The sequence below is a fragment of the Chenopodium album genome, chromosome 17 (assembly GCF_948465745.1).
Source record: "Chenopodium album chromosome 17, dcCheAlbu1.1, whole genome shotgun sequence".
Lineage (NCBI taxonomy): Eukaryota > Viridiplantae > Streptophyta > Magnoliopsida > Caryophyllales > Amaranthaceae > Chenopodium > Chenopodium album.
Window position 1 is genome coordinate 35308779 of NC_137850.1, and position 972 is coordinate 35309750.

At 33.2% G+C, this 972-nt stretch overlaps 1 protein-coding gene across 1 annotated transcript; it reads left to right on the top strand.

Annotated features, from left to right (window-relative positions):
* The first annotated feature begins 267 nt into the window (after positions 1–267).
* LOC145588874 (uncharacterized) lies at positions 268–768 on the top strand. The gene has a single exon (XM_081645469.1). It carries the CDS (start codon positions 268–270, stop codon positions 766–768), a length of 501 nt encoding a protein of 166 aa, XP_081501595.1.
* Positions 769–972: the final 204 nt, after the last annotated feature.

Genomic DNA, 972 nt, shown 5'->3' on the forward strand with positions numbered 1-972 from the left:
GCTAGGTTCTACTGATTGCATGCATTGGAGGTGGAAAAATTGTCCACTTCGATTAAAAGGTATGTTTTCTGGAAGACCGGGTAAACCCACATTAATCTTGGAAGCTGTGGCATCATATTATCTTTGAATCTGGCATGCTTTTTTTAATTTGGGACACCAGGTAGTCGTAATGATATTATCGTTCTTGATGGATCCCCTTTGTTTAACAATGTTTTTGAAGGTCGTGCACCTTCTATTAACTATGTTGTGAATGACTAGAAATACAATATGGGGTATTATCTCACTGATGGTATATATCCTAAATGGGCAACATTCGTTCCTACAATATCACTACCACAAAATGAAAAAGAAGGTCTTTTTGCCAAATTACAAGAAGCTAGACGAAAGGATGTTGAGCGTGCTTTTGGAGTACTACAAGCTCGTTTTGCAACAATACGGAATCCCGCGCTAGCTCGTGACGCATCAATGTTAGGAAAAATAATGATTGCATGTATCATTATGCACAATATGATCGTTGAGGATGAAAGAGATACGTATAAAACGTATTACGATCCAAATGAATATGATCAAGCTACAAATGTGTCTTCAAGTAATAGAAATAATGAAGAGCCTTTTCAGTTCGAAAATAGCAACAATCGAATTGCAAGTTTGGAAAATTATATATCTAATAGAGCTCGTGTTCGTGATGAAGCTATGCATAAAGCCTTGAAGAAAGATTTAGTTGAACATATGTGGCTCAAATTCGGTGTTGATAGTAGGCAAAAATAATTTGCGTTAGTAGTTGTATAATCGTAACATTAAATTATTGTATTTGTACTCAATCACGGTTCGCTGTTATCTTTTAAAGATTGTTGTCATTTGATAGAATATGTATTATTTTTATTATTATCAATTAAATTTAGTAAAGTTTCAATTATTGTGTATTTCTTAATTATTGTGTATTTCTTAATAAACGACTAATTACTTACTAAT